Source organism: Aotus nancymaae, unplaced genomic scaffold, assembly GCF_030222135.1.
Source record: "Aotus nancymaae isolate 86718 unplaced genomic scaffold, 86718_ANA_hifiasm-v0.15.2.pri h1tg000049l, whole genome shotgun sequence".
Taxonomy (NCBI): Eukaryota; Metazoa; Chordata; class Mammalia; order Primates; family Aotidae; genus Aotus; species Aotus nancymaae.
This window is the reverse complement of record NW_026988463.1, coordinates 15,565,995-15,579,800: the sequence shown is the minus strand read 5'-3', so window position 1 is coordinate 15,579,800 and position 13,806 is coordinate 15,565,995. Positions and strand designations below refer to the sequence as shown.

General features: G+C 46.9%; 1 protein-coding gene across 5 annotated transcripts in view; it reads left to right on the top strand.

The window, feature by feature from the left end:
• The first annotated feature begins 1,722 nt into the window (after nucleotides 1-1,722).
• Nucleotides 1,723-13,806, top strand: part of CLEC16A (C-type lectin domain containing 16A) — a 236,214-nt gene continuing 224,130 nt past the window's right edge. For 3 of the 5 annotated variants that reach the window (XM_012453201.3, XM_064362502.1, XM_064362501.1), the window contains exon 1: nucleotides 1,874-1,956. In XM_012453201.3, coding sequence (XP_012308624.2) covers nucleotides 1,877-1,956 — 80 coding nt within the window. In that variant the 5' untranslated portion in view covers nucleotides 1,874-1,876. Of the gene's footprint in view, nucleotides 1,957-13,806 lie in introns of all 5 variants that reach the window. The other 2 variants (XM_021668004.2, XM_012453204.3) reach the window with 1 other exon arrangement.

The window sequence follows — 13,806 nt, the reverse complement described above, 5'->3', positions numbered from 1 at the left end:
GACGGTTGCCCGGAAAATCTTGGACATCCCCAAAGCGCCAGTTTTCATGGTGGAGATCAACCGATGTCCCCTTGGCTTCTACAAACTCTGGTTGCTGGAAGGCCTGCCCACCAGGGAACCTGCATCCTAGAGTTAACGAACACCTCAATAAAGAGATTCCGAGGTGGTTCAGATCTTCAACCATAAGGTTGCTTTTTGTTTCTTTTTACTTTGTAAATCATGTTTAAAAGCGATCATAGGTATGGCTAAACATTCAAACAACCGTGAAGTACACAGAAAAGTGAGTCTCTCCCACCCAGTGGTTCGCCTGCTCTTGGGTAACCATTGCACGTCTTTCAGGAAAACATGATCTCGTCCATAGAGCCTTCCAAAGCAGTTCAAGAAACCTTTCAATCTCGGGCTACACTGAGCGGAGTATTTTACATGCATTGCTTAATTGGAGGCAGACAAGGGAGTCTGTATGTATTTTATGTATGTGCATACTTTTTGCAGATGAAAAATACGAGCCCAGGGATTCTCCATTTCTGAGCCTGGGTGGGTTTCTTTGGAGGCCAGAACGTGTTCTTTTTTGCTCCATGACTTTGTCTTGCCCCCTCTATGTGAATAACAGGGCAAACCATTAACCCTCCATGGTTATCCATTTCTCTAGCTGCTGAAGGTGAAACAAACCTTCACTCATTCATGCACTCTACCAGTATTTGTTAAACACCTACTACGTGCCAAACCTGTGATAGGCACTGGGGAAAAAATTCTGGCCCAATTCTTTGTTAAGCAGAGTTAATGGAACACAGTATACCTTAAACAACTTTGCTATAGAAGTGACTGACTGAATGAACGGATGGTAAACCTGAGACGTCTTGCCCACACTGAACTTAGCACTTCTAATCCAGGGGAGAAATTAGATATATTCTGGCTTATGTAGAAAGCTGGGTGTTTTCTTTTTCATTTTAACGTGGTAGTTTGGGAAATGGCATGGATTCTGGGTGAAGACCAGAGGAATCCTCTGAAAGTACAAGATGGTACAAGATGTTCAGTCTGGTACACTGTTGCTTCCAGGCTTTTCCAGCACACACACACGCGCACACACACACACATACACACACACACATTTAATTGAAGTGGAAAAAGAAAAAGGCTGTCAGGACAAATAAGGTTGTTACCTATTTAGTGCAGTTTTGGTTTATAAAGGAAATGAAAATAAGGGTGCGTGCGTGGATATGAACCCTGGTTTTGTCATTTATTAACTGCATGACCTTGAATAAGTCAACCTCTCTGTGATTCCGTTTACGTAATTATAAAATAGGTTTGATAATAGTACCCTACTCATAGGCTGGTTGTAAAAATTAAATACCTTCATATGTAAAGCCCTTAGGACAGTGGCTTTGCATAATATACACCATACAATACTATTATTATTATAAAGCTAATAATTGTTACTACTGTGGAGACTTTCCTTGACCCATCTTTGCCGATTCCCTCTTCGGGACTGCTCCCGAAGCTTCCCATTCCCACCTCTCCAGACGATTCTGTGGTCGCTCCTCCTCTCGCTCCGCCTCTTCTGGATGGTTGCAGGCCCGCGGTTGCGCGATGCACGCCGGGCCTTGTAGTCCGTTCGCGGAGTCCCGTTGTCTAAGGCCTCTCGGGTGAACTGCATTTCCCAGCGCCCCACGCGGCGGCGGCCGTAAAGCGCGGCGGTCGAACGGCCGGTTCCGGCTGAATGTCAGTGCGGGGCTGTGGGCCGGGGAGGAAGGTGGCCGGCGATTCCTCTACCACCTCTGCGGCCGCCTACTCCGCCTGTGCTGCCGCCGCGGGCCCTGGGCCGCTTGGCCGGTTGGGCATGACGCCGTGAGACGAGAGACGGGTCGGGGCCGCCGACATGTTTGGCCGCTCGCGGAGCTGGGTGGGCGGGGGCCATGGCAAGTCTTCTCGCAACATCCACTCCTTGGACCACCTCAAGTGAGTGTGTGGGGGGCGTAGCGGGAAGCCGCGGGGTTGCATAGGGGGACGGGGGCGCCGAGCTCCGGGTCGGGGCTCTGGGAGGCGTGAGAGAGGCGGAGAGGGGCGCCCAGGGAAGCCCGTGTGGGGATTAAGAGCGAGGGCTCAGGAGTCAGGGTGCCTGGGTTCGAACCCCGACCCCGTCGTTCTTGGCTGTGTGACCTTGGACAAGTCGCTTAGTTTCTCAGAGTCTCAATATCCCCACCTGTAAAGCGAGAGGATGCGATTTTAGTTTATGGACGCAGACTTTGTTCTTGACAGTGTCCACCAAGTTTGCTGGCGGGGTACTTCTTCAAGTGGACAGCTTAGGGGTCAAATGCCTGGGTCGTGGAGTCGGGCAGATCTTGGTACGAATTTAGCTGTGTGAACGTAGGCCTCAGGTTCCCCACTTGTAAAAGGAGTAGAGTGACAGCACCCGCTTCATGCCATTGTGTTGAGGGTTGGTTGGATAAGAGAATGAACATTAAGCTCAGAACATGTACAATTGCTCGATAAAAGGCATTAATTATTAGAAAAAACCCAGATTATTTTCCGAGGGGAGTCTAAGCTGGGGGCATGCAAGCTGAGACCCAGGATTTTGGGGCCAGTGGGGAGGATGGTGAAAAATAGATAACCTCTGAGTTGGAAATGACTCTATAGCTCTGGGAGAGGACAAGTGGCAAACAGGGTCTTGGGGAGCAGGAGTGCACAGAAATTAAGAGTCTGGTTTTGCAGCCACACCTGTGTTCAAATCCTGACACCACCACTGGCTGTGTGACCTTGGGCAAATTACTTCACCTCTCTTGAGCCTCTAGATCCCCATCTGCAAATGGGAATCGTGAACATTGTAATGGAAATAGAAAGTGACTGACCCAGTAGTTACATAGTAGGTGGCCAATAGTGATAGTCGTTTATTATCCGCTCCACAAGGCTTCCCAGACCACCCTACCTAACATGCTTCCCCGTCCCGATTACTATCCATCACATCTTTCTTTCTCTTGCTTTCATTGAGTTCTTCTCCACTCTCTGCAGGCATTCTGTTTATATTTGCTTCTTTTCTGTCTCCTAATAAACTGGCACTTCCAGGAGAGCAGAGACTGCTTGGTTTATTCACAGCTGTATTCTCAGCATCCAGCACTGCTTCCTTAAAGAGTGAAAAAATGAATGATTGAACTGGCGACAGGTGAAGAGCATGCAGGCCAAGACGCGGGATTTGGGGGCAGGTGTGGAGGATGATGAAAAATGGAGCTCTCAGTGAAGGGAAAGACTTTAGGGAGGAAAATGGTGGGGATGCTGAAGAGGGGAGTGGACAAACCTTCAGGGTCAAGAAATAGGCAGGTTTCCAGAGGGAGATCCTGAGACTACTAATAGAGAGGAAGAAGGATAGGGTTAGGGATATGGTGGGAAACAGTGGAAGGGAGATGGGGCCTGTGGAAGGGATTGGTGGGAGGAAATTAGATAGGACTTCTCATGTGTCCCCAGGAGTGGGGTAGGGGTAGTGGCAGGGCCACAATTCTCAGCTGTGACCTTTCTAGCATGGAGCAACATTTAGTAAGCGTTTGTGAGTCTTGAAGATTGGGGAGCAGGAGGGTTCACTGTGTGGTGAGGGGCACTTTTGGAGCTGGTAAGAGAAGACAAGGGGAGGAAAGAGGCCTGGGACCAGGATGGGGTGGGTAGGGAGGCAGGAATCTCAAATGGGAGGGCAGCTGGGCAGGAAAAGGAGTGGTTGAAGGATTTCAGGAATTTATCGAGTGGGCGGAGTGGCCTAGGAAGGGAGGGGAGTTATCCAGAGGAGGTTGGGCCTTCTGCCAGCATTCACGTACCTGCAGGCTCTCACCTAACTCTGCCTGACTCTAGCACTTTTAAATTACCTTAATTTATCAATTTATCAAATGCTTTATTCTGTACCAGATACTTGCTAAGGACTTCCTGTGTGTTATTTCCATTAGTCCTCACAAATCTGTGAGTTACAGGAACCATTGTTTCCATTTTACACAAGTGGAAACTAAGGTTCAAGGGGCTTCAGTGACTTGCCCCAGTGTGACAGCAGCTGAAGAATAGCAGAGCCAGGATTTGACTCCAGAGCTCGTGTTCATTATACTGTCTTTCTGAATAGAACTTCTCGATAAGTCTGTTTGAGGACACTTTTGGCTCGGTTGAGTCTCATCGCCAATGGGGCATCTTTGCCAGCCAGCCAGCAGGGAATGGTAAACGGTCTCTGGTTCCTTTGCTGTATCCTGGGAACTGCCTGGGTTCATTGTTTAGATCACATGTCTGTTGGATGCTTCTTTGGAAACCCGAGTTGCCTGCCCTGAATCGGGCAGATCAGCTTAGTCCACATTACAGCTGCAAAAACCTCTGGTTTGTGTATTGGTGGGGGGGGGGTGGTGAGAAGATCCCCCAGTGACTTGGAAATAGGGCCATAAACAGCCGATGCCCTCCCTGGGGCTTGTGCCACTCTGCATTTGACTCTGTTAGTAAACATCTTGGGTCTTGGGTACAGAACAGCTCATTCCCTGAGGGAGTTTGCAGGCTGGTGGGGGAGACAGCTGTAGAGCCAGTGACTGTACAGTGACTGTACAGTGTGACAAGTGCTGGCATTGCCATGGATCCAGGGTTCTGTGGGAACCCTTCTTGGGAGCTTTCAGGAGGAGACACCAGTGCAGTTTTTTCCAAGAATGAGCAGAAGCCTCCATGGAGGGCAGCGGGTACGGGAGGCAGAGCACTATGACCTGGACCCTGGAGGTTTTGTGGCATGTCCAGGTGGGGGCTGGTAGTTGTGGGAAACAGGCTGGAAGTAGGAAGGGGCTTGGAATTTATGTGACACTTCGGGTGACCAACCATCCTGGTTTGCCTGGGCTAAGGGGTTTCCCGGGACATGAGACCTTCAGTGGCAAAACTGGGAAAGTCCTGGGCAAACTAGTGTAAACTGGTCAACCTACCACTGACAAGTGACAGTTCCTAATACACTCTTGCCTTGACTTAGGGCAGTATGAGTGGAGAGGAAAAGTTTAAGATAGTTAAAAGAATTTGATTTTTTTTTTAAACCACAGAAGACATCTGGAAACTTCTTTTTTTTTTTTAATAGACTTTACTTTTTTGCAACAGTTGGAGATTTACAGAAAGATTGAGAAGATAGCACAGAGAGCTGGAAACCCATTTTAACTACCGTATTCTTTGTAACACTCCCAGCTTGCAAACTGGAAAGGAATTTTTCTGTTAGGGTTTTACATTTGCTGAATGGTAGAAAACTTCACACCTGTGGTCTCTGTCTACCATTTTTAGTGATGTAGCTCAGGCAGACTGAAGTAGTCAAGAGGTTATTTGCTACACACCATGGGTGCTTTATTGCCCAGGCTAGTGGCAAGGCTGTGATATTGACTGACAAATGTCTACCACCAAGCAGAAGCCTGAGTGATGGCATCACTTGATTCCTACTGAAATATCATATTTACCAGGGACTGCATGTCTACAGCTGGTAGAACGTGGTTGTGTTTGTGTCATGGCTTCATTCTGGTCCCCTTTGTGTGGGGGTCAAGATTTTTGGTTACAAGTGACAGAAAGCCAGCTAGAATTGCCTTAAGCCCCAAATGGATTGAATAGCTCCTGTCACTGAATGATCTGTCCCGGTCAAACCATGGCTGAATCCAGGTGTTTGGAGCCATCAGAAATCGGCCTCTTTCCATCTCTCAGCTCTACCTTCTTCCTGTTGGTGTCGTTCTCAGGCAGACTGCAGGCTTACATCATATCAGCTTAGCACTCCTGGGGAAAAAGAGAGCTTCTTTTCTTAATATTGCCAGCAGAAGTCCAGAATTGAGTATCCCTGGACCAACGAGGTCTCATGCCACCCCTGAGCTGTCACTATGGCCAAAGGTGTGTGGGGCTCTGATTGGCCAAGCCTCACTCATATTGCCTTCCCTGGAGCAAGGGTGGGATGAGCTCTACTCAAGCTAGTAGACAGAGAATGAGAGAAAGGGGTGGTTCCCATGGGAGGATCAGGGGTTATTACCCAAAGAAGGCGGGGAATGGATACATGGCAGGTAGACAGATGCTCACCTACTCTTGGGGTGTTCAAGTTTTGGCCGAGGTAGCACAGACAGTGTTAGAGCTTGGGGTACAGTACTGCCATGTTGATTTTCTCAAAATTCCATCTTCACCATGTCGTACATAATGGGTCCTAGGCACCCACTATGTCAAGTCTGAGTTGTTCCAGGCCTTCAGGGTGCTCCAGACTCCATTCCCACCGTCTAGTTGGGGAGCACGGTGAGTCACGAATGTCCTTGGTAGGCAGACACTGTTTAAATAGAGACCTACCTACAGGGTGAGTAGTTGTTAGCAGGCAGCAGGGGATCAGGTGGAAGGAAGGATGTCTCAGGCAGAGGAAAAGGCATTTGAGAAAGCCTAGCAGGACAAGGGAAGCAGGGCACATTGGCAGAACTCAGGTGGTTCAGCGGAGGAGTGTTCATGGGGCGAAGGGGAGGTGAGGACCCCAGCGCAGAGCCATGCTTGGGAGAGTCTCCACAGGCCAGGTCCCCAGGGGCCTTGTAAATCCTGTTAAGGAATTCAGACTGCATGTGAGAACAGTAGGGAGCCATGAAGGTTTTTAACCACAGGAAGGCTGTGGTCTAGCCGAAGCTGGCAGAATGGATTGGAAGAGGACCAGACTGGAGGTGGGCGTTCACCTGGGGGGCTGCTGCCCTCCTCTGGTGAATTACGGTAGCAGCTGTTGTCATCCAGGTGTGTCTCCCATTGGTGGTCTTGGGAGCCCACCACTCACACACACACCTGGCACGTCCACTTGAGCTCCCCTGCTCTATTCTTCCTGCCCATTCAAATGCCTAGCTGTATCCCAGAAATGCCAGTTCTTCCCTAAAAATTGCCCTGGTGACTTCACCCAACAAGTTTTGCTGTCGGCTGGGCATGGTGGCTCACACTTGTAATCCCAGCACCATGGAAGGCCGAGGCAGGTGGATCACCTAAGGTCAGGAGTTCGAGACCAGCCTGGACAACATGGCAAAATCCCATGTCTACTAAATATACAAAAATTAGCTGGCCTGTAATCCCAGCTACCCAGGAGGCTGAGGCAGGAGAACCACTTGAACCTGGGAGGTGGAGATTGCAGTCAGCCGCACCATTGCACTCTGGCCTGGGTGACAGAGCAAGACTCTGTCTCAAAAAAAGAATTTTCTGTCGTCTCTAACTTTTCTTGTGGGTTCACACTGTCCCACACAGTTAACACATTATTATATACTTCTCATCGCCAAAGAGTGGGTTGGCTGTTATCTCCTCTACATTCTTAAAGTTTCATCCCAAACTTGAGTTAGACCCTCAGGAAGCTGGCCGGGGTTCCTGTCCTTTGGCTATCAGACATTGTCTTCCTTTGTTACGTAGCTTTTTGTTTTCTCCCAGTTTGAACATAAGCGTCATGAAGGCCTGTATGGCTTGTTCAGCTGGGTACTGTCAGATGCCAGCACAGGACCTGGCAGATAGTAAGTAATCAACAAATATTTGTCACAGGATGAACGAGAGGAAGACCTCTGTTTTCAGAAAAGGCCAGCCTTTTCCCAACAACTGCTTATTCTCTCCAGTTTTGGTCACAGCGCCTGCATCAGAGCCATGACTGTCTCTAGGGCTAAAAGCCCTGCCTACACCCTGCACATTCCCGGCCCCGTCTCACTCACCGGCCCTGTTTGACATCTGTGGGGGATGATTCACCAGGGGAAGCACTGCCGGTGAACAATCTCTAATCCTGTAGCCTGATTCCACCCTGCGTGAAGCTTCTTGTCCTGCTGGCCAGAAGGCTGAACACTGACCAGATGGTAATTTTCAGGGCACAGAGTGGGACACCTTGGGGAACGTCTGCAGGGCCTCTGCCAGAGTGCTGAACAGGCCAGACAGATACAGGCTCTGTGTCCCCGATTCCTCTACCACACCTGAGACATTGTTATTTGGAGCTATGTGTACATTGGGGGGTAACTTTGTAACCCCTCCGCCGCAGACCTCCTGTCATTTTACGTATCCTTTCTCATGCCCCAGCTTGGGAATATACATTTCAAAATCTTCAGTTAGGAGCTTCTAATAAGCACATTATGGTACAAGGCATAAAACTTACAGAAAATGCTGTCACTGAAATGAACTTGGATCTAGTATTTCTTTCTCTGAAATGAACGGAATTGCTAATTTTTGAAGGGGATGGGGCTTTATTAGTAGTGGTTTAACTTGTGAAATCAGTGACTCTCTTGAGAAAGCAGAGTCTATTGAGGCAGGACTCGTTTACGTCCGTCGTCCTTGGTGATGCACCTCGAGTGTGTTAGTTGCAGTTTCTCTTCTCCAGGCATTTTGGGCTGCGAAGTTCATCAGTCAGTGGAGTTAGCTAATGGGGAAGGCTGGATATTGAGACTGCATCTGCAGGGCTCCTGTTCGGGATATGAGAATGCTGGCTCTTTGTCAGACAAATGGGAGTAAGAGTCCCTTATAAGGAATTTCTGTGAGATCTGATAGTATATTCATGCCTTTTCGGTTTGTGATTGATCTATTTCATTTTTTTGTATGTTCGGCATTCAAAACTTCATGTAAATGCTTGGCCAATCAAATTGCTGTTTACTACATTGTTTGTATTTCTATACTCCTAGAAGGGTTATAATCATGGGGTCTGAGTCAGACTGCCTGCTCCTAACCTAAGTACCCCCTGTGCTGCACCGGGGCCCTGTGCAGGTGCCTCAGCTCCCAGAGCATCAACCCCAAAGAGTTGAATGTTTCCAGGATAAAATGAAGCACTGGACAGAGCCTGGCAGTAGTAGGAAGCTTCAACCTTTACTGAGGTGGATACACAGTTTGAGAGAAAACATTATCATTGCAACAGTGGTTATCATTATAAGAGAAAAATTTTAATTTGTTGCCATTAAGTGTCCAAGGTAATCATTCTATCCTTTGAAACTTTTCTGCGTTAAGGACAGAGTTTTGCACATAAAGATGGTCGTAGCAACATTGTTATCACTCAAACGGTTAGGAATCTTAAACCCCTTCAAAAGAGTTGCTACTGTGCTTGTCCATAAATGGCATACTATGTAGCCATTACAGATATTTGCAAACAGTTGTCAATAACCAAAAAAGTGCTTTTGTTTTAGCTGAGGTGGGAAAAAAGATTGGCATGGGAATGGATAATGCAACACGACCTCAACTATGTAAATATCTATAGCGAAGAAAAAGACCTAAGGAAAATATTACAACTCCAGCAGCAGTCATCTCTGGCCGACACAGTCGCCATTTCTCTTTCATTGTTGTCAAAGTTTCTAACCTCTCTAAAGTGTATGTTACTTTTGTAATCAGAAGGTTATAATGGGCTGGGCGCAGTGGCTCATGCCTGTAATCCCAGCACTTTGGGAGGCCAAGGCAGGCAGGTCACTTGAGGTCTAGAGTTTGAGACCAGCCTGGCCAATGTGGTGAAACCCCATCTCTACTAAAAATACAAAGATTAGCTGGGCATGGTGCCTGCGCCTATAATCCTAGCTACCTGGGAAGTTGAGGCAGGAGAATCACTTGAACCCAGCAGGCGGAGGCTGCAGTGAGCCAAGATCATGCCACTGCACTCCAGCCTGGGCAGCAGAGTGAGACTGCTGCTCAAAAAAAAAAAAAAAAACTGGGGGTGTGGCTCATGCCTATAATCCCAGCACTTTGAAAGGCCAAGGTGGGCAGATCATTCAAGGTCAGAAGTTTGAGATCAGCTTGACCTACATAGTGAAACTCCATCTTTACTGAAATACAAAAATTAGCCAGGTGTGGTGGCAGGCACCTGTTATCTCAGCTACTTGGGAGGCTGAGGCAGGAGAATCGCTTGAACCCAGGAGGTGGAGGTTGCAGTGAACTTAGATTGTGCCACTGCACTCCAGCCTGCGCAACAGAGCAAGACTTCCTCTCAAAAAAAAAAAAAAAAAAAGTTATTAAAATGTTTATATTGCTGAGGTGGTTGAATTACTTGATCTTCCAATGCCCTGGAATTAGATACAGCATTAAAACATTAAATCTTAATCCATTCAGCCTTTTCCCTCCATTACATTCAAGCAAATGTATATTGAGCATCTCTTCCTCAAACATTGTGTAAAACGGTGTGCTAAGGCATTGTGGGACGAGCAAGGTGAAGGTGTAACCCCCAGTGAACTTTGAAGCTTGAAATCTAGTGGGTATTTTTATATACCAGCAAAAGACATTTAGAAAACGAATATTTCAAACAATACCATTTACAATAGCATTAAAAAATATCGACTACCTAGGAGTAGATCTAACAAAAAATCTGCAAGACTCTTGTCAAGTGAGCGTGGAAGGAAATGCTGTAAATATCAGAATGTAACACTATTGGAAATATGTCAGTTCTCTCCAAATTTAGCCAGAGATGTAGGGCAAGTTTAAGGAAATTTTAGCAGGTATTTTTGTGGAAATGGACAAGGTGATTTTTAAATGTATATGGAAATTAAAAGGGCCAGGAATAGCCAATATAATACTGAAAAACAAGGAAAGAAGTTGGAGGACTTAATTACCCCATGGCAAGATTTACTGTAAAGCTGCAGTAATCAGACATCATGGTCTTCATACAAGGAGAAACAAATAGATCAATGACACTGGAGTTTCCAGAATGAGACCCGCACAGGTAGTCACCTGATTAATGACAGTGGTGGGGCTGGAGTGCAATATAGAAGTGAGGGCCTTTTCTGTAAATGGTGCTGGGTCAAGTACATTTCCATATAGAAAAAAATGATTTTGGCCAATGCCTCATATCATACACAGAAATCAGTTCCAGAAGGACTCGAAGTCAAAATGTAAAGGGTAAAACACTAACTTTGTTAGAGGTAAATAGCGTTTCTTTATAACCTTGGGCTAGGTAAGACCCTCTTAAGTTTGAAACAAGAAATACCATCCAAGGGAAAGATTGATAAATTGAACTACATTACAATTAAGAATCTCCACTCATCCAGAGACCAGTATAAAGACAGCGAAAAGGTAAGCCACTGTCAGAGAAAGTATTTGCAATATGCATCTCCAGTAAAGGATCTGTAGTCAGAGTATATAAAGAACTCTACCAAGCAAGCAAGAAAAAGCCATGCAGCCTAATTTTAAAAATGGGCAAAGAACTTGCACAGGCACCTCACAAAAGAAGATATTCAAACAGTCCATAAACATGTATGAACGGGCATCCAGCTTCATTCACGCAGTAAAGCCCCGTGCAGTATCATTACATACCCAGCAGATGGCGCCACCGACCAGGGCAAAGAACACCAAGTATTGAGAGGCCGAGAAACAAATGGAACCCTCAGATGCTGCTTCCCGGCCCAGGGCTGTTGGCGAGCTTCTGAACGTCCCCAAACCTCACTTGCAGTCTTGGCCTGTGCAGTGGCAATAGTGTGTACATCTTCAGGTTACTGTGAGTCTGCAGGTCACATGAAGCCCTTGCAGAGAACCAGGCACATGGGGGCTCCTTGAATCTTCTTTTCAGGACTTACTGCCCTGCCCTTTCTGCCTATAAGGGCCTTCTGGTAGTTACTAGGATTTTCCCCCCAGAGATTATTTAATGAGAGCAATGATAACAATAGCTAGCACTTGTATCATACATAGTAACTGCCAGGTTAGTTATCCATTATCTCTCAACAGCAGCAAAATAGGTAGATACTAAAGTATTTAGGTACCATTGCTGTTCCCATTTTATAGGTGAGATAACTGAGGTTTGCACAGAGAGAAAGTAACTTGCTCAGGATCACCCAGCTAATAAGTGATGGAGATGTGCTCAGACCAAGGCATTCCAGTGTCTATGATAACCATATGATCTCATTATACCAGTGTAATTAACCATATACTCTAGTGCCTCTCAGGAAATACCAGACTTTCTCTACTTCCTGCTCTGGTTTCGCTGAACCATCCGATCACAACTCCTCCCCTGAAGTCCTCTTTCCCTGACTCTTTGAATCTAGCCTGATCTCTTTTCCATGTTCCTGGAATATTCTTTGGATAATGGATTAATAAGATGAATAATGGCCCCCATCACAATGACCGTAATCTAATCATAGTGGCAGCTGAGCTTGCTTCTGTTGAGTCCTCGCTGTGTGGCAGGCGCCGTGCTCGGCTCTTTCTGTGCATGATCATGTTGCCTCTCTGGAACAACCCAGTGAGAAAGCCTTGACTATTCCCACCACTGTGTAGAATCTAAGCTGCAGAGAGGTGAAGCGCGTTGTCCAAGGCCGCAGGAAGTGGCAGGGCCAGAGGTCAAGCCCAGGTCTGTCTGCAGACTCCAAAGCCTGACCTCTTCACCATAGCTCTGCGCTGTCACTTTCGTGTCTGGCATTTGGATCCCTGGCTATGTTTTTTTTTTTTTTTTTTTTTTTTTTTTGAGACGGAGTTTCGCTCTTGTTACCCAGGCTGGAGTGCAATGGCGCGATCTCGGCTCACCGCAACCTCCGCCTCCTGGGTTCAGGCAATTCTCCTGCCTCAGTCTCCTGAGTAGCTGGGATTACAGGCATGCACCACCATGCCCAGCTAATTTTTTGTATTTTTAGTAGAGACGAGGTTTCACCATGTTGACCAGGATGGTCTTGATCTCTTGACCTCGTGATCCATCCACCTCGGCCTCCCAAAGTGCTGGGATTACAGGCGTGAGCCATCGCACCCGGCCCTTTTTATGTTTAGTAGTTGTGCATGCTTTGATCTAAGTTGTGTTCACAAAGACCATCCCTGCCCCCTTCAGCATTTATTGAACACCTACTATGTATCAGACGTTTGGGGTCACCAAGGTTAATAAGATGATGGTGCTGACCTTGAGGAACTGAGGTCTAGTAAGGGAGGCAGATCTTTGCAAAGGAGGGTGGGCTGTGCAGTAGCAAATGGATATGGGTACAGAGGTGCCCGTGAGGAGGGAACAATTAAATCCACCTGGCAGGGCGATGGGGAAGGCTTTACCAAGAGATGCCCAAATTGGGCTTTGAAATATAGGTCAGAGTTTCCTGGTTGACAAGGACAGCAAGGACATTCTAAGCAGAAAGCCCCGTCAGTTGAAGTCAGACGTGGTCGTAAAGAATTTAAAATTTCCTCTCCTTATTGGGGATCTTCAGGGCAGACCCACTCACCTAAGCTGCTGCCTCCTACTGGCTAGGAGTATAATGTTTGATGGTAATAGATGTACACAGAAGAAAATTCCAGAGTGAAGGAGAGTCAGCCCTTCCCCCACACCGCCAACGATGCCTTATCACTGGCGGGGTGTCCGGCGTATGGTGACCTACGTGGAGAGTGTCATTGATGGCTACAGCTAGAGTGGTGCAGTGGCTGTAAAACTTCAGTGGGACTGGGGCCCTGCACCGGAAGTCCAATTCCATGGGTCTGGGACAGTTTACAAGGGTGATTCTGATGCAGGATGCCTGGGAACTGCAATTAGGAAAACTGCTCTTCCAAACTCTTGGGGAAGACACACTTGAGGCAAGATGAAGATATAGATTTCGGAGTAGGTCCTCCAGCGATCCATCCTGGGGTAGTTCAAGTGCTGTTTGAGTTCCCTAATCACACAGGGGAACTGGCTCCATACCCCGACCTGAAGCCCCATGGGTAGATTTGGATACAAATGGTTGAGGATTTGTGTTTTTGCGGGGCTCTTCTCATTACTGCATATTAAAAATCACATACAATTTCTAATTAAGAAATAAATGGTTGATTTTATACTATGTCTATAAGCCATAATAAACATAACAGTATTAATGAATAACCCCCAGCTTCTTTAAATAGCAGATTGTTCTTTATTGTTCCGTCTTCAAGGTTCTTCCTCTTTACCTCTTACCCATTTTTAGAAATTATAGATGT